This window comes from Ranitomeya variabilis, chromosome 5 (genome assembly GCF_051348905.1).
Source record: "Ranitomeya variabilis isolate aRanVar5 chromosome 5, aRanVar5.hap1, whole genome shotgun sequence".
Taxonomy (NCBI): domain Eukaryota; kingdom Metazoa; phylum Chordata; class Amphibia; order Anura; family Dendrobatidae; genus Ranitomeya; species Ranitomeya variabilis.
Genome location: NC_135236.1, coordinates 259,364,657 through 259,390,844, shown reverse-complemented (window position 1 = coordinate 259,390,844; position 26,188 = coordinate 259,364,657). Strand labels below are relative to the sequence as shown.

The 26,188-nt window shown below is 45.1% G+C and overlaps 1 protein-coding gene and 1 pseudogene across 2 annotated transcripts; one reads left to right on the top strand and one right to left on the bottom strand.

The window, feature by feature from the left end:
* Positions 1-232: 232 nt before the first annotated feature.
* ADPGK (ADP dependent glucokinase) lies at positions 233-25,949 on the bottom strand. Of its 2 annotated transcripts, none has more exons than XM_077264122.1 (7): positions 25,297-25,868; positions 23,016-23,241; positions 18,061-18,123; positions 12,117-12,237; positions 11,844-12,040; positions 10,049-10,147; positions 233-1,126 (listed from the first exon to the last, which is right to left on the bottom strand). In XM_077264122.1, exons 1-7 carry the CDS (start codon positions 25,518-25,520, stop codon positions 584-586), a joined length of 1,473 nt encoding a protein of 490 aa, XP_077120237.1. In that variant the 5' UTR covers positions 25,521-25,868; the 3' UTR covers positions 233-583. The 2 variants fall into 2 exon arrangements, with proteins under 2 accessions (XP_077120237.1, XP_077120238.1); XM_077264123.1 differs by having other exon boundaries at positions 337-1,123; positions 25,297-25,949.
* LOC143777290 (18S ribosomal RNA) lies at positions 3,088-3,473 on the top strand (annotated as a pseudogene).
* Positions 25,950-26,188: the final 239 nt, after the last annotated feature.

The following is a 26,188-nucleotide window of genomic DNA, read 5'->3' as shown; positions in this document are numbered from 1 at the left end:
AGCTGGAGCTGCCTAAAGAAGCGGTGTTATGTCACTTTTAGCATCTTCAGAGTTTGGAGACCCTGAAGCTATTAAGGAACATACTACTTTGTACATTTTCCGTTTTATGTTAATCTTATGAGGCAATTTTTTTAGGCAGATTCCAGGCAGAATAGGCCTGAAGAAGGCACAGTGTGCACATGCCCTTACAATACCTTTCTATGCCAAGATCTGATACTGCATTTTCAAATATGGATGTCACCATAAAAAAAACAGAAGAATGCCTCCAAGTTCATAAAACAGAAATACAAAACTTTGGCTGTAGCTATATTCGGATTTGCTTATTTATGGCCATCTGGGGATAAATTTCTCTTTAATGTTTGGAATGCAAAATTTAAATATCATAAATTACACACTTATTAATATTTTAACATTTGCTAGAACCTTCACTAGCAGGTAAAGGATTTGCATTTATTGACCCCTATAAATGATGGACATTAAACTGTACCAAATTGTATAGGGCAGCAACAAGGTGTTCAAACAGTTGTCTTGATGTTTACAGCAGCAGATGTCGCTTTTGTTCCTGTAAGGCAGACCTGTTTCCTTACTGAGTTTTGGACTCGGAAAACAACAGTCCCTCTGCTGATATGGCATCTCCCAACCCAACTGTCCTAATTGGTTCCTTGCAGATTAGGACAGGTGTAAAATGAAAGGTCACTCCACCGTTCCTCCACACCGCTACTGGCTCCCTAGCACTGATCCTTGCTGTATAACCTGTCTCCATTTGTGATGTAGAAAACTCCAAAGGACTTTTAAGCATTACTCGTGCAGGATCAATGGTTTCACTGGCACATGCCTGAGTTCCAGCAACCCGAGCACCTGCAGCTACAGCAGCAACCTGGTTTTCCCAAAAGCCATCAATAGTGGCGATAATATGATAGGCCAGTGTATGAAAGTGAACTCTGGTAAGACCAGAGGCTTCACTACCAGAACCCTGGAGAATCCAAAGCAAGATATCACTCACTACTCCGACATCTGGAACTCCGGGCCAGGCAGACAAGGTGGAATGAGGACCATTCGCTGACTGGGTCAGAAACAGTAGTTCTTGTTCATTGAGTCCAAGAGAACTAGTCAGTGGGAAGACCTGCTGACCGAGAGAACACAAATATGGAACACATTATGAAAGGATGGGAACCTTTCTCGTAACATATCTGAGTGTTAAAAGGGGTTGTCCAGGTTTGGTACGAATGTCTGCAGTCAATTCATGTGCCCGCATATTTGTGAATCCTCACAGTGCACCCTGTTAGGATTCTCCGATGTCTGGAGCGGGCAGTCATGTGGCCGTATGTTTGTGTTATATGTACCCCCACCTACATACTGATTAGACGTGTCTGGCCTCGCTCAATGCAATTGAAATGTGTGAAACCGCGCACATCTAGTCAGAATATGGCTGGAAATATGCATAGCGCATGTTACATAACCTCCCAGTCTCTCCAACGGCACCAGAGAATCCTGACAGCATCCACGATGAGGAGTCACAAGTCTAAAGTCGCATAGATTGACTGAAGACTTTAGTGCCAAACCTGACTAACCCCTTTAAATAACTATGTACTAACATCTTATCATAAAGCAAAGCTGACGTGATTATGACTAGCATATACAGCGGGTGAAAGATGTATTGAACATTGAGCATTGAACTCTAGTATTTTCACCAGATGTTAGTAACAACCAATCCAATACTCACAGGAAAAGAACTTAAATTTATGGACATCTATAGTTTGATGTGTAATAATGAGAAATGACAGGGAAAAAAGTATTGAACACGCTAACTCAAATTATTTAATACGCTGTACAAAAGCCTTTGTTGGCGATGACAGCTTCAAGATGCCTCCTGTATGGAGAAACTAGCAACGTGCATTGCCGAGGTGTGATTTGGCCCATTTTTCCACACAAACACTCAGCAAATTCTGAAGGTCCAATGGGCTCCTTCTATGAACTCTGAGCTTTAGTGCCTTCCATAAATTTTCTACTGAATTTTGGCCCAGCCAATCACTGGAGCATTCTCGCAACTTTATTTTCACTCTCTGAAACCAATTAAGAGAGTTTCCTTGGCTGTGTGTTTGGGACCATTATGTTGCTAAAATGTCCAACTTGGTTTTCATCATCATCCTGCAAGATGGCAGCAGATTTTTATCAAGAATGTCTGTACATTTTCTCACTCATCCTCCCTTCAATTAAATTTGTCAGTGCCGTATGACTTTAAGCCACACAACATGATGTTCCCACCACCAAACTTCACTGTTAGTATGGTGTTTTGGGGGTGATAAGCAGTCCCTTTACAGCTCCATACATGGTGTATATTATGGCATTCAAAGAGTTCAATTTCGATCTCACCTGACCAGACTATCTTCTCCCAGAGTTTCACAGGCTTGTCCAAATGTTGTTGAGCAAACTTTAAAACGAGCTTGAACATGCTTTTTGTTCATCAATGGAGTCTTGCATGGTGAGTGTGCATACAGGCCACGGAAATTGAATGCAATACTTTGTTTTCTTTGAAACAATTTTATCTGCTAATGCCAGGCCTTTCTGTAGTTCTCCACAGGTGGTCCTTGGCTCTTGGACAACTCTTCTGATAATTTTTTTTCACTCCGCTGTCTGAAATCCATTTGGGAGCACCTGTTCATGGACTGCTTATACTGAAATGATGTTCTTTACACTTCCGGATTATGGCGCCTACAGTAGGGATGAGCGGACCCTTGGATGGCCGGGTTCAGCTGAACTGTAGTTCAAAGTTTGGTTCGGCATCCGAACTTAATCTCGAACCCAATAGAAGTCAATGGCGACCCAAACTTCAGTGCTATAAAATGGTCATAGTAAGAGCTATGGGGCTGCAAAAGTAAGTAAAATGGGGCAAGAGCAGGACAATTGCCCATCAAACAAATGTGGATAGGGAAAGGACTTAAAAGAACAGAATTAAAAAAATAAAAGAACTCCAGAAGCAGGAGGCAGGTCTAAGCCTGACAGGCGCCGCATAGGCCCCCCATACTCTTGCCCCTCTGAGTGACCCTGTGCGTTGCCTTGGGTGCAGTGGGTGACCGTGGTGTCCTCTGGAGGCTTGTCACCTCACCTTCCCCATGCAAGGGACATTTTCCATATGCCTGCTGCTTCAGGACCTGCCCGCACAGCTAGACGCTCTCCCTTCAACCTCTCTCCCCGTGCCGTACAGGCTCTGTTCCATGGAGACCATGGGTAACGGAAAATCGGGGTTCGATTGAAGAGAGGGAGCCTGAGAAATGGCTCTCTTATCCAAGGAAGGCAGCAGTTATGCAAATTAACCACTCCTCAGCTGGTGATGTAGCAAGACAAAATAACCATCCATGGCTATTTTTTGGCTTTGTAATTGGAATGAATACTTTAAATCCTTTAAACAACGATCTATTGGAGGGCAACTCTGGTGCCAGCAGCCACAGTAATTTCAGCTCCAGTAGCGTACACTAAAGTCTCCCACGACTATCGCATACACATGGATGGTACAGTCAAATTGCGAATGGTTATTCATTGAGTTAATTTGGACTGCTTTGATGAATTTCTGACTACAGATCGCCATAAAAACACGAATCTGTCAAGAGTGTATGGACTGTGGAAGAGATTTATTACAGTCACACTGCACCAGGCTGTATTACGGGCAAGCTACACCAGCACGGCCACGTCCAAGTCCCCCATTTGATTCTCTCCTCATTTTCTGAATTGGTTTTTAGGCAAAAATACTCCCAAAGACTCCAGTGCAGATTATAAAAAAAATCTCTATACACACACAGTACCATCACAGACACAGGTACAGAAGTGTAGAAATATTTGTTTTTAGGGACAGTAGTATCCAGGGCTGTGGAGTTGGTCTCTGTATAAAATGGACCGACTCCTAAAATGTATAATAAATTAGGTACAGTAGTTCAATGCAGTATGTGCTGCACATTTTTATCATAAGAATTTGGAAAACTGATAAAATGTCCTATAAATGTCTGTTCTATTCCTAATCTAAAGGAGCTAGGTTTTAGTAGAGATGAATCGGTGCTGCACTTTATGTACATGATCAGTTTTGAGGCTGTGCTGTGGAGTCAGGGAAATGGAGTTGGAGGTTTGGCTTGCTAACTCCACAGCCCTGTTAGTGTCACAGACACAGGTGCATAGGAGTATAAAAAATTGTTTTAACATTTGTTTTAGTACTATCACAGACATGGGTGCAAAGTACACAAAGAGGCTTTTTGGAAAACTGCCCACTCACAAAACCTAATACTGTCCCTCACTCCAGCTGCGTCTTGTCCTTATGCTAAGAAGAACAGAAATAAAATACAAAAATCTTGAACCAGAAGGTGGAAGTCCAAGTGGCTGTGATAGCTAACACTTTATTTGGGGAGGCCCCAAAATTAAACAAATGGCAAATAGAGTGGAACAATGACTGCATGCAGCTGGCATAGTTGCCTAGGCAGTCAAAAAGGTATGGACAAGAAGTCCTGTGGGATCTACGCCTGGTTCATTTTAATGAATGTTAGCTTCCCCACGTTGGTTGTGGACAGGCGGGTGCGCCTGTTTATAATCACACACCCCTGCTGTGCTAAGCACATTCCGACAATACCTTTGCGGCAGTGTAGGCCAGCACCTCCAAAGCATAAAGGGCAAGCTGAGGCCATGTGTCCAATTTGGAGCCCCAGAGGTCAAATGGGGTAGACCCATGAGTTAGTATGTTTAGACGTGTGGACATGTACTCTTCCACCATGTTATTGTAATTCCGTCTCCTGCTAATAGGGACCGTATCAGATGGGGACTTTATCCTAGTGCCTCTTCCAGTGTGTGCTTGGATTCACGCATTTTGTGATCCCGCTCCAGTGATGGAAGTAACGATGGTACATGGTCTTTGAAATGGGGATCCAGCAGGGTATCCACCCAGTAATCAACAGTGGTAACAATCCGGGCAACTCAGCAGTCATTGCGCAGGCACAGCAGCATATATTGGCTCATGTATGACAGGCTGCCCAGAGGCAAAGACAAGCTGTCCTTGGTGGGAGGAGTATAGTCTTGGTCCCCTGTATCCCCCTAGCCATGCTCCAGTGATACCCATGAGCTGATTTGAGTGCCACCCTGCTGTGAACACATTTCTTCCTCCTCATCCTCCAAAACAGTCCCATGGCTGGACAGTTAGGTACCTGGCAGCTGTTGGTAAAGAAGTAACCCTCCGAGCCATGTGTGGACGACAAGCCCGATACCATTCACAAAGTTATCTGTTCCTCCGGCTCCTCTTCATCCATCATCGCCTGAAGGGTTTTTTCTAGCAGGCATAGAAGTGGTATAGTAGCGCTCATGATGGAGTCATCAGCGCTAGCCATGTTGGTAGAGTATTCGAAGCAGCGCAACACTTCACACACGTCCCGCATGAAGGTCCACGCATTGGTGGTGAAGTGGTGTTCCGCAGAGTGAATCAGCATGGCGTGCTGCAACTGAAACTCCACTATTGCCTGCTGCTCGCAGTCTTTTCAGCATATGTAGGGTAGAGTTCCACCTTGTTGGTACATCACATGAGGTGGTGAGCGGGAAGGCAGAAGTGATGCTGCAGCACGACGAGAATGCCAAAAGCGTGCATACACTGTTCGCACTTTCAGCAGCAGCTCTGAGATATGCGGGTAATTTTTCAGGAATATCTGCACCACCAAACTCAGCACAAGCACCAGACAAGGGATGTGCGTCAAACCCGCTAGGCCCAGAGCTGCTATGAGATTTTGCCCATTGTCTCACACCACCAACTACTCATCTGTCTGCTGTTTGATCCACGTCCACAGCTCCTGCGTGGTGTGGGATTTGCCCCCAAACAGAGAAGTTTCAAAACAACCTATTATTTCTCCCTGGCTGTGCTAAAGTTGGTGGTGTAGGTCTTACTGTGACCGGATGAGGAGGTGGTGGAGAAGGCAACCTGGACAGAGAAACGTCCAGTAGTCCTCAGTGGTGGTAGGACATGCGCTAGAAGGCATTCCGCCTCTAGCCAAGCTGCAACTACATCTACTCAGTGGGCAGTTACATCCCTGGCCATGCCTACTGGTTCATGTATCGTTGGTTATGTGGCTCTTGCAACTGATGGCGTTGTGCCTGTCTTCACCAGTTGGAATAGCAGCATTTCAAATGCCAGGAATTTGGAAATGCTGTCTTTCAGGACCATGGTTTGTGGGCGGGTAGGAAGGTATTTCCGCTTTCTCTCGGGAGTTTGAGGGATACAGAGCGGAACACTTTCATGGGATGGGGTGGAGATGCTCGATGACACTGGAAGTGGTGGTGACGTCACATCCTCTCTTTGCGGGATTGCAGGTGGCTCTGTTAATTGTGAGCGGGAGGAAGAGTCAGAAACTGCAGCAGAAGAGGAAGCAGGAGGTGGCTCAGATTTGTCATGCTTTTTAAGGTCTGTACTCTACTGCACTTCGTGCTTGGAATTCAGATGTCTTATCATGTAGGTGGTGGTCAGGATCACAACATTAATGCCTCACTTCAGGTGCTAACAGCACAGCGTGCAAACCACCAGTCACATTGACTGAAGAAATTATACGCTAAGGAGCTCCTTTGATGTGCTAATTTCATCGGCGCAATGGGCAGCAGCTGATGTACTGGCTAGGGGACGCCCCTTGTGCTTTTGCACCCTGCTCCCTATTTTGCTGGGGCAACACAAACACCTCCTCTTCCTCCAAACTGCGCACATCACATACTTCAACTTAACAAGTGGTGTGGCATCAGTAAACTCAGTCTCTTCCACTTCTGTGGCAGGGCCAGGTGGATTGGCTACGGAACCCCAGCCAGTGGGCTCATCAAAACGCAAAAGAGACTGCTTGGCAGATTTGCAAGGGGTGAGAGGTGGAAGCTAGATGACCATTATCTCAGGTGCCTACTCTGCGCTTTCTGCAGGGGACCAGGTGGAAGATAATGCGAGGAACTGGAGGCACTCTTAGCTATCCAATCTAACACCTCCTCAATATATTCTGGCCTCACCATTTGTGTAGTACTCGGCTCTACAAAATGACGCAGGATGTCCTGTCACCTGCGTGCATCAGAGAAAGGCATTTCATTTGGGCACAGACACAGAATGACCACATCCTCTCCCTGCAGTAGCTACTCCGCCACAGCACCTATTCAATGCTCTTATTTTTTTCAAATGCTTTCTAAGCACACTACTCCCACAGACACGTGCAGAGTATACACAGATGCTTTTTGTAAAAATGCACACACACAAAATCTAATACTGTCCCTCACTCCAGCTGTGTCCTGTCCCTACACTAAGCAGAGATGAATGGCGGCGACACCCGGCATTTATACAATCCGGGTCACGTGATGCACCAGCCAACCAGTCAGTCATGCCGATACTTGATTGGCTGCAGTTCAGCCATTCAGAAACTATATGGCATCCGAAACTGAACTTCTGTTTTTTAACAAAAAAAGTTTAAAAAAAAAAAAAAGGGTCAGTGTTTGGGGTTCGGTAAAGGACACCTAACAGAACTTTACAAGTCGGGTTTGCGCATCCCTACCCAACAGTGCTCACTGCACTGTAATCTTCAGTAGTTTAGAAATTCTTCTGTAACCAATGCCATCAGTATGTTTTGCAACAATAAGGTTGCAAAGGTCTTGAGACAGCTCACTGGTTCTACCCATCATGAGAGGTTTACTTTGTGGCACCTTGGCAATGAGATAACTTTCTATAGGACACACGTTGAACCAGCTGATATTTTTCAACAACTGGCAAAATTACCCTTTAATTTCTGATAGATTTCAGACTTTCTATGGCTTTTGGCACCTCTCTTCAGGTGTGCAATACTTTTTCCCCTGTGTTATTTCTCCTTATTACACAACTTAATTTGTAAACACCTATGGTTTGATTTCTTGGCCTGTGAGAGATAGCGATATAGATATATACATTTTTTTTTTGTGTGCAATTCACTCAAACCTGGTTAACATTTTCTGGAAAAAAAAATAAATGAATGATATTACAATATAGACAAGTGCTTCTCACTAAATTAGAAGATCATCAAAAAGTTAATTTATTTCAGTTCTTCAATACAAAAAGTGAAACTCATTATATAGAGTCATTACAAACGGAGTGATCTTTTTCAAGTGTTTATTTCTGTTAATGTTGATGATTATAGCGTATAGCCAATGAAAACCCAAGTGTCATTATCTCAGTAAAATAGAATACTTTATAACACCAGCTTGAAAAAGGATTTTAAAGTCTGAAATGTTGGCCTACTGAAATGTATGTTCAGTAAATGCACTCAATACTTGGTCAGGGCTCCTTTTGCATCAATGCAGCGCGGCATGGAGGCGATCAGCCTGTGGCACTGCTGAGGTGTTATGGAAGCCCAGGTTGCTTTGATAGTAGCCTTCAGCTCGTCTGCATTTTTGGGTCTGGTGTCTCATCTTCCTCCAGATAATACCCCATAGATTCTCTATGAGGCTAAGGTCAGGTGAGTTTGCTGGCCCCATTCAAGCACAGTGATACTGTTGTTTTTAAACCAGGTATTGGTACTTTTGGCAGTGTGGACAGGTGCCAAGTCCTGCTGGAGAATGAAATGTCCATCTCCAAAAAGCTTGTCTGCAGAGGGAAGCATGGAGTGCTCTAAAATTTCCTGGTAGACGGCTGCGCTGACTTTGGTCTGGATAAAACACAGTGGACCTACACCAGCAGATGACATGGCGCCTCAAACCATCACCGATTGTGGAAACGTCACACTAGACCTAAAGCAACTTGGATTGCCTGTCCCTCCACTCTTCCTCCAGACTCTGGGACCTTGATTTCCAAATGAAATGCAGAATTTACTTTCATCTGAACCCAACGCCTTGGACCACTGAGTAACAGTCCAGTTCTTTTTCTCCTTGGCCCTGGTGAGACGCTTCTGGCATTGTCTATTGGTCATGAGTGGCTTGACACAAGGAATGCGACACTTTTAGCCCATGTCCTGGATACGTCTGTGTGTGAAGCAATGACTCCAGCAGCAGTCCACTCCTTGTGAATCTCCCCCAAATTTTTGAATGGCCTTTTCCTAACAAACTTTTCAAGGCTGCGGTTATCCCGGTTGTTTGTGCACCTTTTTCTACCACACTTTTTCCTTCCACTCAACTTTCCTTTAATATGCTTGGATACAGCACTCTGAACAGCCAGCTTCATTAGCAATGTCCTTCTGTGGCTTACCCACCTTGTGGAGTGTGTCAAGGACTGCTTTCTGGCCATTTGTCAAGTCAGCAGTCTTCCCCATGATTGTGGAGCCTACTGAAAGACTAAGGAACCTTTTCAAATGCTTAGGAAGCATTTGCAGGTGTTTTTGTTAACTATTCTAATTTACTGAGATAATGATTTTGGGGTTTTCATTGGCTGTAAGCCATAATCATTAACAGAAATAAACACTTGAAATAAATCACTGTTTATAATGACTATATAATATAGGAGTTTCACTTTTTGTATTGAAGAACTTAAATTAACTATTTGATGATATTCTAATTTAGTAAGAAACACCTGTATATACTTTAAAATATATCTTATAGCAGGTATATATTTTTCCCCCTTCCAAAAGTTAATAGTTTTATTTGAAAAGGAAAAACTTCCTCAATGGTAGACTTTTTTTTTTTTTTTTTTTTACTAATATCAAGAATGACCTGCAGCGTTGTCAAAGCTTTTAACTTTGGCCCTTTGTATATTTGAGTTTGACATCCCTGGCTTAAAGGATTATTTTCATCATGATACTCAGTGGCGAGTATCTTAGGCTTGGAGTGCAGTGCTTACAAGCTCTTTGCTATTGACTCTATAGCTCACTAATGTAAGCATTGTTTTTCTTATCTAAAATCTCAATATACAGGTTAAATTGCCGTGTTGGCACTTTGTGATAAATAAATGGGTTTTGGATTGCAGTTTGGGCACTCGTTCTCTTAAAGGTTCGCCATCACTGACTTAAACCATACCCACCAGATGAAAGTATTTTCTGACATTTTTTGTATAACTAAAAAGATATATACATAGATATATTTCAGCTTTTCCAAGCTCAGTGGTTACCTGGTAGATGATTCCTCTCATCAAGTCGCCATCAGTCATACTGGCTAACTCCAAATGAATAAGAATATCTGAAGGAACATCGGACAAAGCGCTGGCAGCCTAAAGGTTGTAACAAAGAAATACAGTTGGGGTAAAGTAATATTAATCAATCTTCTAACTGGGCAAATGGACCCAATGTGTGTTTCTTAAATGGCTCGAACGTTTGTTTTTTAGGATTAAGATGATGTTAGAACTCATTCATTTCCTTACAAATGGGCTCTATTTTTACCCATAAAAGGTACCACAGCTTCTAATAGTGTATACGAAGTGCTGATTAACTGATAAGAATGGGAAAAATGGTAATAAAAAAGCCCACCGATTTATGACCTGTGGATGCACGATCTGGGTTCATCTAAATCATCTGGGTTATCTAAAGCATCATTAAAAAAAAATGCCTCCCTGGAACAACCACCCCCTGCCGACATGCGGGCTCAATTCAGGCTGTGCTTTCTCTCTGGGACTCTGTCAATGAAAAAATGGTGGAAAAGTCCCCAAAATGCTTACTGAAGGGGGGCCCCAACTGTGTACTTAGCCATAGCATGGGTACACCAAGTCCCCTCTATCACTATAGAAATAGTGTAAAGGGAGTTTGTCAACCCAGAATTCAAAATTGTAGGAGGGTTCCCGTTTAAAAGTTATTCCCCATCGACAGGATAGTGTGGCACTTTCCGATCACTGGGTGTTCAACCGCCGTGGCCACCAAAGATCCCGAGAACCAGGTCTCTGAAGAGCCCCGGCTGAATGTTGAAACTGCGCACTACCGCTCCATCCATTCTTAATGGCAGCGCTGGACATTGACGAGCGCAGCGCAGGGTTGATCCTCGGCACTCCTATCAGAATGAATGAAGAGGCAGTACTCATGATCGACCTCCGCTCCCTTTAGCCCCAGTTCTTGGAATGAGTGAGGGCCACTGCAGTCAGCACCCCAGGAAATGGAAAGTTATACCCCATCTCGTTAGCTTGTGGATAGGGGACAACTTTTAAAGTGGAGTACACGCCTATAAGTATATGGCAGTAAATACCACTGATACAGTTATTAATAAATGTTTGTGTTTAAAAAAAATAAAAAATACAAAACATATTTGTAAAATGTGAGAACCACTGTACATTTGCAATGATTTTGGCAATAGCCTGAGGCTTCTAGCCAAATGTCTACTCATTTGAGCCCCAAAAACAGAATCCCTTTTGGGATCTGAAGTTTGAATTGTACAGAAATTTCAATTTAACCCAATAGCTTCCAGCTTATTATCCCCTCTTCATTTAAGCACCACTGACAGCATTTTTTTCTTTTATTGAACCGCTGGGGTGGTGCTTTAAATATAATTCCCATACCCCCGGTTAAATACTAACCGGCCACCGCCTTCACTGTTTTCCAGCGTCACTCCCTCGGTCTCTGGTGAAAAGTGACCTGCTGGCGGCTCCGATGCTTCATAGAGCTGAGCGGAGGTCACTGTTTAATACAAGTCTATGAGAGCCTCATTCTGGCTCTCGCACATGCATTGAGAGCTTGTGAAATACCTTCTAAGTTCCAGCCAATCCAGCCAATCAGAAGCTACGCTAAAAAGATGGCGTTGTAGGACCGGTAGGGTGCCGAAAAACAGTGAAGACGCCAGAGGGTGAGTTTATAACAGGGGGCTTATATTTAAAGTGCCACTCCAAAGCTGGAAAAATAACGCTAAAGTGGCGCTTTAGGATGGAAACAGAAGAAATTTGGAAGGTGGAGGTAAGCAGTAGCATACTGAAGACATTTTCCTACCTCCTGTAAACGACTGGTCCTTTCTTCCTGACTTAAACCCTCCATCATGTGCAATCCAGAAAGAACCAACAATTTTGGCTGGAAATCCTCTAGGTTTGAAAGTAAAACCTCCAATGATGTCATGGCACCATTGGACAAATCATGTGAAAAAATGAATCGACTGGCGGCTGGAGCACGAGCTGAGCCCCACTGCTCTCCTGAAAGGCAAAACAGCTTTTTAATGAAAGGTGCCCTTATCCTACGTGAACAATCAAACATACGCAAATTATTTACCAGCTTTATATTCCAGGATCAGATGATACTCATCCTGTTCTTGTAATGAGGTTGGAGGTACTAAGATCCGTTCATCTAGCAGCTCATGAAGTTTAGGGCCTATTGGGCCACAAAGTAGAATCTGTTGATGAAATAATTGAAATTATACTCAAGTAATTTACATTACATTACAATAGTCCTAAGGAGTTAGCACTGTTGCTTTGCAGCGCTGGGGTCATGGGTTAAAATCCCACCAAAAACATCTGCAAGAAGTCTGTATGTTCTCCCCGTGTTTGCGTGGGTTTCCTCCCACACTCCAAAGACTTACTGATAGGAAATTTAATATACAAGTAAAAAAGACGATTATTATTATTAATCATAATAAGAGAAACAAGAATTGCCAGTCATTATGCAGACCTTCCGTCCTGTCCTACAGTGTGTGCCCTCCTCAATTAGAAGCTCCACAACCAGGTATAGGGGGAAAATAGGAGTAGAAAGTCATAGTTACTCACCGTTAACGGTGTTTCTCGGAGCCCATGACAGCACTACGGAGGGGATCCGCCCTTCAGGGACAGGAAACCTACAGATAAAAGGGCGGTACCTCTCCCTCGCATCAGTTGGTTTACAGAGCATCAGAGGACCTCCAGGTTAGTTGCAACAGAGAAACCATTATTTTATAACATTTCTTAATAAAGGAACCCCGTGCCTAAATCTATAGAATATACATCATATAAATTATATAAATTATACAAATTATATTTAAAAAGGTGCTCACCGCACTCGTGATGGGAGGGAATAAGCAGGTGCTGTCATGGGCTCCGAGAAACACCGTTAACGGTGAGTAACTATGACTTTCTCGGTCTCCCATGACAGCACTACGGAGAGAATTGCAGAGATTAAGCTTAGGGAGGGACCACTGCTTCAAGGACCCTTCGTCCGAAGGTTAAGTCAGATACAGAGGCTAGATTTAGTCTATAGTGCCTAAAAAAGGTTGATGGTGATGACCAGGTGGCCGCCTTACAGATCTGCTCTATTGATACCTCCGACCTCTCAGCCCATGAGGTAGCTACTGCTCTTGTGGAATGCGCTTTTATACCATCTGGGATCGTATTCCCCGAGGATGAATATGCCAAGGCTATTGCTTCCTTAATCCATCTGGCTAAAGTCCCCTTGGATGCCCGGAATCCTTTTCTGGGACCCTGAAAACAGACAAACAAAGAGCCTTCCTTCCTATACTCCCTGGTGGAATCTAAGTATTGGACTAGGCATCTTCTAACGTCTAGATTATGGAAGTTTAGCTCTTTCTCGTTTTTCGGGTCTGGACAGAAGGATGGTAGGGGTACCTCCTGTGACCTATGAAATTTTGATGTCATTTTTGGCAAATAGGCTGGGTCGGGTCTAAGAATGACTCTATCATCCAAGATTTTAGTGAAAGGTGGATTAGAGGAGAGGGCTTGGATGTCACTTATTCGGCGCGCCGATGTTAGAGCTACTAAGAGAATAGTTTTAAGTGATAATGTTTTTATGGAAATCGTTTGTATAGGTTCAAATGGAGGGCCCGTTAATGCTGAAAGGACTAAATTTAGGTCCCATGAGGGTGTTTTTTAAATAACTAAGGGTTTTGATCTTGTAACCGCCTTAATAAATCTTATTACCCATGGGTTAGCAGCAATGTTTTGGTTATATAAGGCTCCTAACGCTGCTATTTGTACCTTCAGGGTACTGACTGCCAGCCCCTGCTCCAGACCTTTTTGTAGGAACTCCAGAATTTTAGGAATTGAAGGCCTGTCCTGGATCTTTACCTTGGAGACAGATAGGAATTTCCTCCATGTCTTCCCGTAAATTTTAGTGGTGATGGGCTTTCTACTTTTTAAGAGTGTAGCCACTAAGTTATCTGAGAAACCTCTTTGTCTTAATAGTCCCCGTTCAAAAACCAGGCTGTCAAATGGAGGTTCGACTCCTGTGGGTGGAAGATTGGACCTTGATGTAGAAGGTCTGGCATGTCCGGTAGAACCCACGGGTCTGATATCGATAGTATCCTTAGCCAGGAAAACCATGCTCTTTTTGGCCAGAATGGGGCAATCAGGATCATTTTTGTTTTGTCCTCTCTGACTTTCCGAATGACTGCTGGAATCAGAATGGTTGGCGGAAAGGCGTATGTCAGTTTGTGTGTCCATGGAATCAGAAAAGCATCCAGAGCCTGGGGATTCCCTTCTGGGCTTAGAGAACAAAATTTGCCTACTTTTTTGTTTTTGCAATTGGCGAACAGGTCTATTGTTGGTGTCCCCCACATTTTTGTGATCTGATTGTAGATGGATTGGTTTAGGGACCACTCGCCTTGTTTTAACTGAGTCCGGCTCAGGTAATCTGCCCTTTCGTTGTTTGAACCCTGGATGTGTAGTGCCGAGAGGGATAGTAAGTTTTCTTCCGCCAGTTTGATAATTTTGGCTGAAGAACTCATCAGTGAACGAGACTTTGTTCCCCCCTGGTGGTTTATATAGGCTACAGTCACTTTGTTGTCCGAAAGAACTCGGACATGGTGTCCCTGAATATCGGCTAGGAAAAAAAGAAGAGCATGATATACCGCCCAAAGTTCTTTTTGGTTTGAGGATGCCAATAGTATTTGATCTGACCAATTTCCCTGGGCTATTTTGTCCCCCAGGTGGGCCCCCCACCCTTTGGGGCTCGCATCAGTTGTTATTATCCGAGAGATGTTTGGTACCCAAGGGACTCCCTTTGACAGGTTTTGGTCTTTTCCCCACCAGAGAAGGGAATGAATAACTGACGAATCTAGGGTGAGCCGGCTTTCCAATTTGTTTTTTAGTAACAATTGCCATTCCAGGATGTGCCACTGAAGCTCTCTTGTATGAAATTGCGCAAAGGGTATCGCTGGTAGGCATGAGGACAGGGAGCCCAGAAGCGACATTGCCCTCCTTAGAGTCATTGAGGGATTGTGTAACGTTCGCGCTATCATGGACAATATGCTGTCATTTTTGGGACCCGGAAGCCGGCATTCTTGGACCCGAGAGTCCAATGTCAGTCCTAGGAACTCTTGTACTTGACAGGGTTCCAATTTCGATTTTTTTATGTTTATAAGCCATCCCAAGTCCGTCAGGATGGTCATCACTTGGTCTCTCTTTTCTCTGCAACTTTGTGCTGAGTTGCTTGCGATAAGAAAGTCGTCCAGGTAAGGGACTATTAGTATATCTTGTTCCCTCACGTGGGCCATCATTTCCGCTATTATTTTCGTAAATATACGTGGGGCTATTGAAATCCCGAATGGAAGAGCTTTGTATTGAAAAAACCTTATTTGGCCCTTTATGGAGACTGCCATCCTGAGGAATTTTTGGGATTGATTGTGGATGGGCACATGATAGTATGCGTCGGTTAGATCTATTACGACCATGTAGCAGTTCGGGAAGAGAATCTTTATAGTGGACCTTATCGTCTCCATTTTGAATTTGTAATTTACGACGTATCTGTTTAGGTTTTTTAGATTTATGATTGTCCGAAAGGACCCGTCGGGCTTTGGTACTAAAAATAGAGGGGAGAAAAAACCTTCCCCTACCTCCTGAGGAGATATTTCCCGAATCACCGATTTTTGTAGTAGGGTCATGATTTCCTCCTCTAATGCAGTCTGTTCTGCAGCCGAAGATCTTGTTTTTGTTATCACATAGTTCCGGGGAGGGAAAGACACAAAATCTATTTTTAGGCCATACCGTATGAGATTTAGGATCCAGATGTTGTTGGAAATTTTTTCCCAGGCGGGAAGGAACGATGTTAGTCTTCCTCCCACCGGAGGATAAATGTCATTTGGAGAACTTTTTGTCACGGGAGGTGTTGCCAAAGAGGTAACCCCTATCCCTTCTCCTTCCTTCTTCCCACTTATTCTGCTCTCTGGGGGGTCTACGACGAAAAAATCTGCGGCTCCGAAAAGACTGTTTAAATGGAGTCGGACCCAGATTTGGAAACCCCTTCTTCTTATCCCCCGCCTTTTGGAGGATGTCATCCAGGGTTTCTCCGAATAAAAAATTGCCCTCACATGGGATAGAACATAACTTTAATTTTGTCTGTAGATCTCCCGGCCAGCTCTTTAGCCACAAGGTTCTTCTGGCAGCGTTGGAAAGAGCAGCGGCCTTAGATGTTAGGCGTACAGAGTCCGCCGAGGAGTCTGCCAGGAACGCTGCTGCTGCTCTCATTGCAGGGAACGAATCCAGCAATTGTTTTCTGGGTAACCCGTCTTTGATCTGACTTTCCAGTTGGTCGATCCACACCATAAGGGATCTGGAGGTGCAAGTAGCTGCAACTGCAGGTCTCAGGCTACCCCCAGCTGATTCCCATGCTCCCTTGAGGAAAGTATCCGCTTTTTTATCTAACGGGTCTTTGAGGGTACCCATGTCCTCGAATGGCAGCGCGAATTTTTTCGAGGCTTTGGCTACTGCAACATCTAGTTTTGGTGCCTTATCCCAGAAAGAGGAAGCCTCATCCTCGAAGGGATATTTTCTTTTAAGGGAGGGTACCGAGGAATTTCTTCTATCCGGTTTCTCCCATTCTTTTTTAACTAATGTCTGGACATTAGGATTTAGGGGAAAAGTTCTTCTCTTTTTTTGTCCCAGACCTCCAAACATCACATCTTGGGCCGTTTTGTTGGGTTTGGGTTCCTCCACCCCCATAGTAGCCCTAACTGCTCTCACTAAGGAATCTACTTCCTCTAGTGGGAAGCAATGTCGGCCCGACTCTTCCTCGGACGAGGAAAGGAGGGATTTTGAATCGTCCGAGTCAGCATTTTCGGACGACGATCGGCCCGAGTGGGAATGTGATTCCTTCACCTTCTTCACCTCTTTTTTGGAGGATAGAAGGGCATTCTGAACCTCAGATCTGATCACATTTTTAAGTTCAGAAGCGAAGTCGGGGGTCTCCTCACATAGTAAGCGTTGGATGCATGACTTGCAAAGCTTTTTCTCCCAGGTTACTGGTAAAGCTTTGTTACAGGTGGGGCAGACCCTATTTTTCCTTTTCTCCGTGCTCTTCTTACCCTAGTAAGGGAGAAGAGGGAGCTCCATTATAAATATGTACATTCACGAAGATCACTCACCACCTGGATGTGAAGGCAGGTACCGGTTCTGGAAGGGGACTCGGGCCTGGTAAGGAAGGTCCTTGAGACGGAGTATCAGTTTTCGCAGCGGATCTGCTGCGCCGTGTGGAACGGCTGCTAGATCCACTCCTGGTGCTCTTTGCGTGGCGCTGCTGTCCAGGCTGCAGCTCCTGCGTGTCGCTGTCCTCCATGGTTACAGGGAGAAAGTGCGACACCCATGTGTGCATAATCTCCCTTTTTGTAACCGGCGCCAATCCCCCGGCGTCTGCCGCACTTCCGGTTCCTGCTCCCAGGGAGAAGATTTTACTGCGCATGCGCGCGCGATGACCCGGAAGTCCTTGCCGCATTTCCGGTGCGGCGGCCATCTTTGTACACCCGGAGCGTGCAGCGGTCGGCGCAGGAGCTCCGGGTGATCAGCGCCCCTTTTTCCTATGGAGTCTGGCGGCGTTCTCCCCTCGCTCACCCTGAAGGACCCCTCGGTCCCAGCGGTGGCGGCTTCGGGAGCCGGACAAGCCGCGGCAGGAGCCTCCTCGCTGCCGGAACTCGACTGCCCGGTCCCGGTCTATCGGTCTTCATGTCAGGTACCGTCCGATAGAGAGGTTCCCTGTCAGGGACAGGAAACCAACTGATGCGAGGGAGAGGTACCGCCCTTTTATCTGTAGGTTTCCTGTCCCTGAAGGGCGGATCCCCTCCGTAGTGCTGTCATGGGAGACCGAGAAAGCAAAAATGAGATGGTGCTATATTATCACATGACAGACACCATTGTCCAATAGTGGGGCCTTCTGATTTTCATGTGAATCGCGCTCCATTTCTGGTATGAACACCGATTGTGGCAGTATAATGTGTGTGCACAGGGATACGTTATGTTACCTCTGTATCTGGATGACTGGCCAATCTCTGAGCAATTAGTGCCGCATTTCCACCAACAAAGTGCTAAAAACAAAAACAGAGCAATGATGTAAGATTATTCAACACTAAGACACAATGTCATTATATAATGGACTATAAACTATTATAACATGGATTATTATACATTTTCTGAACTGACACAAAGACCTTCCACACGTTAAAGAGAACCTGTCACCCCCCAAGGCATTTTTAAGTAAAAGAGCCACCTTCAGCAGCACTAAGGCTGCATTCTGTGAAGGTGGCTCTTATGTTTAGCATCCCTAGGAACGCTGACATAATGACTTTTATAAATTTGGCGCCATACCTCTATTGAGTCAGGGAAGTATGATTTCTCCCCCTGACTCAAGCGCCTCGCAGCCGTCCATCATCCATCATCCATCCGGGCACTGCCTCCTCTCTGTGGTGACGTCACCGGCGCCTTCATGTAGCCGAGGCCCCAGATCCCGCCCCGAAGTGTGTTATGATGTATTCACACTGCGGGGCCGGGAATCTGGCGCCTGCGCAGTGGAGCTGGTCACCGTGCTCCATTGAAGATTGTCTCGCGATACATCACAAATCTGAAGGTGGCTCTTTTACTTAAAAACGCCCTGGGGGGGTGACAGATTCCCTTTAAAGCCCTTTTACACTAAGGAAATTATTAAAGAGTAACTAAACTTTCTTACGGATTTTTCATATTTAGCAGGCACACACATGAATTACCTCTAGATGATTCCAGGGGTCCAGATCCTGAGACCCTTATCAATCACTCAATAGAACCTGAAAGAGTGCGCAGCTCAGCAGACTGGAGTATGGATTCAATAGAAAGCATAGGCTTTCTATTGAATCTGTAACCTGCTTATGTGCACGTTCCTGTCTGCCGTGCACTTCTTGGAGGGGGGGTTGTAAGAAAGCCAGGTATGGTAGGGTTAAATCCTAGCACTTCAGGTGCACCGGGATAGATATGACTAGAACCAGGTAATGTGTTCACTGGTCAGTCAGCTGGGGAAGCTGAGCAGAGGGGATTGTGTTGGAGCTGGAGAGCAACAAGCCAGAATCTCTCGGAGAAGAGTGGACCAAACTGCAAGTATCATTGGATTCAATGAACAATAGCTGTTGTGTGCGGGCAAACAGACTAGCTCAGCCATATGTGAGTAGCCAGGGTCTGTAGTGTTGAAAAGGAAACTATCATTAATGGTGGACAGACTGTACCTGAGGTAAGCATTGCCGGTACTGCTCTGAGTGGAACGGTGCTACTTTATTATGCCTACCCTGAGAAAGGACTGTTATTTTTGTTACTGAATCCAATATCAGCACGGGTTTACTAGGGACCGCTCCTGTCAGACTAATCTGATCAGTTTCTATGAAGTAGTAAGTTCCGGACTGGACCAAGGGAACACAGTGGACGTAGTGTATATGGACTTTTCAAAAGCTTTTGATACGGTGCCACACAAAAGGTTGATCCATAAAATATTCTCAAAAATATTTCACGAATCCGTACATTCCTTAGCCAAGAATCTGCAAAAACCCTAGTTCATGCCCTCATCATCTCTCGCCTTGACTACTGCAACCTCCTGCTCTGTGGCCTCCCCTCTAACACTATCTCACCCCTCCAATCTATTCTAAACTCTGCTGCCCGACTAATCCACCTGTCCCCCCCGCTATTCCCCGGCCTCTCCCCTCTGTCAATCCCTTCACTGGCTCCCCATTGCCCAGAGACTCCACTACAAAACCATAACCATGACGTACAAAGCCATCCACAAGCTGTCTCCTCCATACATCGGTGACCTCGTCTCCTGGTACTTACCTACACGCAATCTCCGATCCTCACAAGACCTCCTTCTCTACTCTCCTCTTATCTCCTCTTCCCACAATCGTATACAAGATTTCTCTCGCTTATCACCCCTACTCTGGAACCCTCTACCACAACACATCAGACTCTCGCCTACCATCGAAACCTTCAAAAAGAGCCTGAAGACCCACCTTTTCCGACAAGCCTACTACCTGCAGTAACCACCGATCAACCAAACCGCTGCATGACCAGCTCTATCCTCACCTACTGTATTCTCACCCTTACCTTGTAGATTGTGAGCCTTCGCGGGCAGGGTCCTCTCTCCTCCTGTACCAGTTATGACTTGTATTGTTTAAGATTATTGTACTTGTTTTTATTATGTATATCCCTCCTCACATGTAAAGCGCCATGGAATAAATGGCGCTATAACAATAAATAATAATAATAAAATGAGAATAATGGGGATAGGGGAAAATACGTGTAAGTGGATTGAGAGCTGGCTCAGGGATAGGAAACAAACGGTGGTTATTAATGGAGCACACTCGGACTGGGTCAAGGTTAGCAGTGGGGTACCACAGGGGTCAGTATTGGGCCCTTTTCTTTTTAACATTTATTAATGACTTTGTAAGGGGCATACAGAGCAGAATTTCAATATTTGCAGATGACACTAAACTCTGCAGGGTAATCAATACAGGGGAGGACAATTTTATATTACAGGATGATTTATGTTAACTAGAAGCTTGGGCTGATAAATGGTAAATGAGCTTTAATGGGGATAAATGTAAGGTCATGCACTTGGGTAGAAGTAATAAGATGCATAACTATGTGCTTAATTCTAAAACTATGGGCAAAACCGTCAATGAAAAAGACCTGGGAGTATGGGTGGATGATAAACTCACAATTAGTGGCCAGTGTCAGGCAGCTGCTACAAATAAAATAATGGGATGCATTAAAAGAGGCATAGATGCTCATGAGGAGAACATAATGTTACCTCTATACAAGTCACTAGTTCGACCACACTTAGGGTATGTGCACACGCTGCGGATTTTGCTGCGGATCCGCAGCAGTTTCCCCATGCGTTTACAATATAATGTAAACCTATGGGATACGAAATCCGCAGTGCACATGCTGTGGAAAAAAAACTCGCGGAAACGCAGCGGTTTACATTCCGCAGCATGTCAATTCTTCGGGTTTACACCTGCTCCAATAAAAAACTGCAGGTGTAAACCCGCAGCGGAATCCGCAATAGAAACCGCGATAAATCCGCAGGAAAAACCGCAGCAGTTTTGCTCTGCAGATTTAACCAATCCTCTGCAGAAAAATCTGCAGCCCTCACAGATACGTGTGGACATACCCTTAGAATACTGTGTACAGTTCTGGTCTCCGGTGTATAAGAAAGACATAGCTGAACTAGAGCGGGTGCAGAGAAGAGCGACCAAGGTTATTAGAGGACTGGGGGGTCTGCAATACCAAGATAGGTTATTACACTTGGGGCTATTTAGTTTGGAAAAACGAAGGCTAAGGGGTGATCTTATGTTAATGTATAAATATATGAGGGGACAGTACAAAGACCTTTCTGATGATCTTTTTAATCATAGACCTGAGACAGGGACAAGGGGGCATCCTCTACGTCTGGAGAAAAGAAGGTTTAAGCATAATAACAGACGAGGATTCTTTACTGTAAGAGCAGTGAGACTATGGAACTCTCTGCCGTATGATGTTGTAATGAGTGATTCATTGCTAAAATTTAAGAGGGGACTGTATGCCTTTCTGGAAAAGTATAATGTTACAGGTTATATATACTAGTTTCCTTGATAGGGCGTTGATCCAGGGAATTAGTCTGATTGCCGTATGTGGAGTCGGGAAGGAATTTTTTCCCCAATGTGGAGCTTACTATTTGCCACATGGGTTTATTTACCTTCCTCTGGATCAACATGTTAGGGCAAGTTAGGTTAGGCTATGGGTTGAACTAGATGGACTTAAAGTCTTCCTTCAACCTTAATAACTATGTTACTATGTATGTTACTATGAATGTTTTGAGCTGAAGAAAAGCTGTTAACGTTATGTTGAAAGTTTATATAAGAAAGTCAACTTTAACCTGTTGACACTGAAACCCATACCCATGTGGACCTCAGCGGTTAGCAAAGAGTGTGATTCCCTGCAGGGGTCTATTACATGATTGATGAGGGGGGATCTCACAAACTGGATCCCACTGACATGCATACAATTCAAGTGCCTACTAAATATGCAAAAATCGGGAAGAATGTTTAGTTACTGTTTAAGATTTGTTTTTGATAAATGACAAGTGGCCAATGAGAATGCACAAAGACTCAAAATCAAGTGTGAATCCCTATTATCACTACTTTCAATAATCTATATCAAATCTTTTCTTTGATTTTGAGATACATATAACAAAAAAAAACGCAAACAAAAAACACCCAAGCGATTTTTGGAATGTTTTTACTACAGGATGTTACAATTACTCAAATGTATTTTTTTTTTCAAGAAATACTACATTTACATAACCCTTTATGTCCAAAATTATATTATATTATATATGGCATGTGCGATTTAGTGGGAAAACCCCTAAAGGGCATCTGTCACGTGAAATGCTATTAACCCATAGGTATGGGCTAAATATGCAGGTCAATAGTGTTCTGAATCTGCACAGCGCTCGCTCTGAGGGCTCCACTCCCGGGATGAAATTAACTTTATTCCTTCCGGCAGCCTTGCGTCTTCAGACGTAGGGGTGGTGCTGGCACAGTTTCAGTCACTGCTCTGTGCATAGAGAACAATGGCTGTAACTGCACCCCCGACACTGACTGACAGCCCTAGTGGTGATCCAGCTGTTAGACAGTGCTAGGAGTACAGTTACTGCCGCCACACTCGATACACAGAGCGGTGACTGAAACGGCGCCAAGACCACCCTTGTGACTAAAGGGGCAAGGAATCCCTTCAACTCCCATTTTCAGTCAAAACCCATCACTAGGGTTATATTAGGTGCTTTCAGACAACTGATCTAACATAGCAGGGTGGTACTCTATTTATCGACACCATAGTTTACAGTGAGCATAGCCTGAGTCTTCACGTAAATTACCACCCCAATATCAGAAGAAAAGAAGACACACACGGTGATGAACGGGCTCACCTTGGCGCCTGGACTTTGTGTGGCGGTGCGGGAGATGTGCTGAAAGCTGTCTGCATCACTGTAAAAACGTTCAGCTGCTGCTCCTCGCTGCATGTAGTGCAGAAATGTAGCCGCCAGCTCCTCCTGGGAGGAAAGGACCAAGTGATCGCCTCCAGACTGGGGGGTCAGCCCTAGCGCTTGCAGCAGGCTGACCCCGGAGACTACCACGTCAACACACGCATTCACTCTGTAAAGAAAAACAAAACAGTAGCAGCAAATTTACATCCGTCATAAGGACCTTGTACTACCATAAAACCAGACACAAGCACCATAGCACTTGTAACTAGCTGATTAAAGGAAAGTATAACCAAATGTTATGGAAATACAAATGGCTAAAAACTAGTCAGTAAACTGGGCCAAAAATCCTAGAAACTCAAACTTTCCCAAAACCTGAAAAATGGAACATTACACTTGTGCATGAAAATATAGGATCAAATATGGATCATTTTTAAAAAATAAGGATGAATCCTTCCAAGTCGTCTATAAGGGCACACAGGTCATAGAAGGCTGAATAAAATAATACCTTCATATCTGCCATCTGAGGTTTTATTCTAGAGAAATCCACGTTTTTCTTATATGTATATGCACATGTTGAGTTTTTTCACTCAAGTATTTGTTAGTCAAAACCAGGAGTGGGTGATAAATACAGAAGTGGTGATGTGTTTCTATTAGACTTTTCCTCTATTTGTTCCACTCCTGGTTTTGGCTTACAGATACTGAGGTAAAAAAAAAAAACTCACCAAAATACTCAACATATGAACATGACTTCAAACGGTAAACACACGTACATTAGCCACAATGGCTATGCAGTGTATCCGTACACAGCCAGCTGTCAGTCGGTGCCGGGGTGTGGTTACAGCCATTCACCATGTACTGAGCTGTGACTGAAGCCGCGCCCTATGACTGAAAGACGGAGGCTGCAGGGAGGAATAATGTTAACTTCCTCCCCATAGCCAGGCAGTCAGTGGGAGCCGGGCAACTTTGGACCTCCATTAACCTGCAGATTAACCCCATATCTGCAGGTTGATAGAGTTTGGGGACGTGACAGGTTCTCCCTTTCACATATCAGTTTTTCACAATCTGCGATGCATCCGTCGAGCCAACGGATTGTGACTGATGGCAAAAAACTGATGTGTGAAAGGGCCTAGACTCGGTTTTTACATTGTGGCTGGAACCATGCAGACATGAAGCAGGCTGGAGGATGGGGACGGGAAGGTGGCTTATGGTCTGCCAGACAGAATCCTGTCGAGAAGAATATACAGTTGGTGATGTTAATCTCTTAGTTCCCCTTTCTTTCTCAAAAGTCATCCATTTCATACTTCCTGTTGCATTCATAACGGAAGTAATTTACCAAACCCTTGGATATTCTTGTTCAATAACCCCTTAAAGTCAATGTCAAGAGTTAACAGTATCCGATGCTTCATTATGCATTAGGCAGAAGCAGAAGGTAATAATTTATATACAATCCAAAAAGTTACGTGCCACTAAAACATTACGCCATACACTGGCTCCCCGGCTTCTGCCCTTCATCCAACCTCAACTTGTGTGTATCAACATAATACACAGCTTGATGGAACCCGGACTCGCAATTCACGCTGCCCAAACCACAGGCAGCATGAATCAGAGCTCGGAAGCACGAGTACAGGTATCTTTTTCTTAAAAATGTTCTGGTATTTCAGAAAAAATTAGAAGATCCAGTTGGGGACATAATCGGATGGAACCAATATGGTCCCCCCTACATGATTGACAGGTCTCTGCTACGTGTGGACTTATCACTGTTGCTGGGGAAAGTCATGGGGCGGTGCTGGGCTAGTAGGGTCTCCCCTTATAGCGCCAGATTGATCTCAGTTTTCTCTGAAATGTCAGAGCACAATACACCAGGCTGCAATTATGCCGCCAGGCTCTGATCCGCGCTGCCCGCAGTTTGGGCAGTATGACTCTTTCCAACCATGTCTCACCTGCCTAATCCATCACAGGTCCCCAACACTTTGGTGGCCCCCATTGATCTTTACTTGCCGGCATCGATGGCATCACTTACTCATGTGACCCCTGATCAGCAGCCTCAGTGACCAATGTGGGCAGTGATTGGCTGCGCGATCCCATGGAGGTGCGTGACGTCATGGCTGCTAGGTGTAGACAAGGAGTGGTGGGACCAGCAGTGTCAGTGCTGAGGTGAGCTCAGCCTGTGATCATGGAGGGCTGGCTATACAAGCAGAGACAGAACAATAAGGGACATGCTCACCCCACTGCTACCTTCCCCCAGTGCCTGCTAGGGGCTGTGATCACTTGGTCCCATGCAGCTGACAGAGCTTCCTCAAATGAGGGGCTTGCGGTGGTCTCCCTGGAGGAAAGGCTGTGCAGGGAGGAGAAGTATTCCAGGGCAGCCTCGGGGATGTCCGGCTGGAGGTGATGGATCAGACCCACAGTAAATGCCAGCAGGCCCACACACAGGGCTCTGGCCCACATTGTCACCTATAGAATGAATCGGGGGTCTGTGACCGTCCAGAGAGCACACAACAAGCGAGCACTGAGCACTGTCCATCAAGTCTTCATCCAGCTGCTGAGATCCTGCCAGGAACTGCAATGGCTCCAAGCCAATCACCATATGTACAAGCCCAGAGCCGGGCACCCAGAGCCGGGCCCCCGCGGCAGCGAGTCCGGAGCAGGGAATGAATGAGAAAGCTGGGGCTGCTCCGCCGGTAGTGGCACTTCTGGCCGCCGCTCCAGCCTTCCTGACAGCGGCTCCGGCGTAACTTGTGTCTGTGAATAGAGAAGTGTCTAAGCCTCACGGACAGGAGGAGGGCGCTCGTATCCGCCAATCACAGGCCCAGCAGGGTCACCTGAGGGGACTGACTTTCACTGCGACTAGAAAGGAGGCTTGACACGCACAATTCTGAGCGGCAATCTCCACGTCACCACCAGCACCAATCACCAGGCGCACTGTACAGGACGGACACTGGCCGCTGTGTGGGGCCGGGCCGCCATTTTCCTGGAGACTCCTGCAGCATGAAAACGAACATTGTATCTGCGGGAATCAGCGCGGCCTCTATGACTGGGAGCCGTGTCCCTGCTGTAGCGCGGAGATAGTCACTGTGTATGGCGGTGGCCGGCAGTCCGGCTCTCTGCTCCACTCA